The 964-nt window shown below is 63.8% G+C and overlaps 1 protein-coding gene across 1 annotated transcript in view; it reads left to right on the forward strand.

The window, feature by feature from the left end:
- LOC105808119 (obscurin-like) overlaps positions 1 to 899 on the forward strand; it is a gene marked incomplete at its 5' end in the record, with an annotated part of 53,310 nt that extends 52,411 nt beyond the window's left edge. The window contains 2 exons of the mRNA XM_012641681.1: positions 390 to 706; positions 795 to 899. Of these exons, the coding sequence (XP_012497135.1) occupies positions 390 to 706; positions 795 to 899 (422 nt within the window). The remainder of the gene's footprint in view (positions 1 to 389; positions 707 to 794) is intronic.
- Positions 900 to 964: the final 65 nt, after the last annotated feature.

Genomic DNA, 964 nt, shown 5'->3' on the forward strand with positions numbered 1-964 from the left:
GCGCACTTTCCATGTAAGTTACGCCCAGATAAAGTGTCCGGTGGCGTGTGCGAGGACAGAGTGTGTGCAGCTCTGGGCACACAACGTTGAACCACACCGACCTCCCACGTGGCAGAGACCACGGACCCAGGTACAGGGGCTGGCATGTCCTCTGCCACCTTCCCCAGCCTTCGAATTGCTCCTGAGCTGGGAGGTTCCCAGAGTGTACTCTTCGGGCTCCACAACAGGAGACATTGTATTTGTGAACAAAGGCCCGACACCCCACCGGACATGGGATGTCAGTGGCCTCGAGAAAAAATTTACTGAAATCAGAAGCTTCAGTCCCTGTGAAATGGGGTGGTCCCAGCTTTCTGTCTCTGATGCCATGTGTCCCTCCTGTCCGTCCCCAGAGCCCAAGTCGGTGTTTGCCAAGGAGCAGCCAGAGCGCAGCGAGGTGCGGGCCGAGGCGGGGGCCAGCGCCACGCTGAGCTGCGAGGTGGCCCAGGCGCAGACGGAGGTGACGTGGTACAAGGACGGGAAGCAGCTGAGCGCCAGCCCCCAAGTGCGCGTGGAGGCAAAGGGGAAGCAGAGGCGGCTGGTGGTGCCGCAGGCGGGCAGGGCGGACGCCGGGGAGTACAGCTGCGAGGCCGGGGGCCAGAGGGTCTCCTTCCGCCTGGACGTCGCAGGTGGGTGCCAGGGCTGGGCAGAATGTTCAGGGACCCTTCACGTGAGATGTGGGACTCCGGGGCAGAGGCCATGTTTGGGCAGCCTGAGGTGCAGTGAGGCCCTGGCACCTTCCCCTCTGTGGGCCTCAGAGCCATGTCCCCAGCTCTGCCTGGTGGCTCCTGGCCCGTGTCATCCTGTCATCAGAGCAGAGCAGGCCCACGGCTGAGCTGGGCGTGATGGGGACGGTGGGGTGACGTGTGCAGGGGCTCTGGGGTCTGGGTCTGATGTGGTCCGATAGCCCCTCTGCGGGTTGTCTGGG

Source organism: Propithecus coquereli, unplaced genomic scaffold (assembly GCF_000956105.1).
Source record: "Propithecus coquereli isolate 6110/MARCELLA unplaced genomic scaffold, Pcoq_1.0 Scaffold168, whole genome shotgun sequence".
Taxonomy (NCBI): Eukaryota; Metazoa; Chordata; class Mammalia; order Primates; family Indriidae; genus Propithecus; species Propithecus coquereli.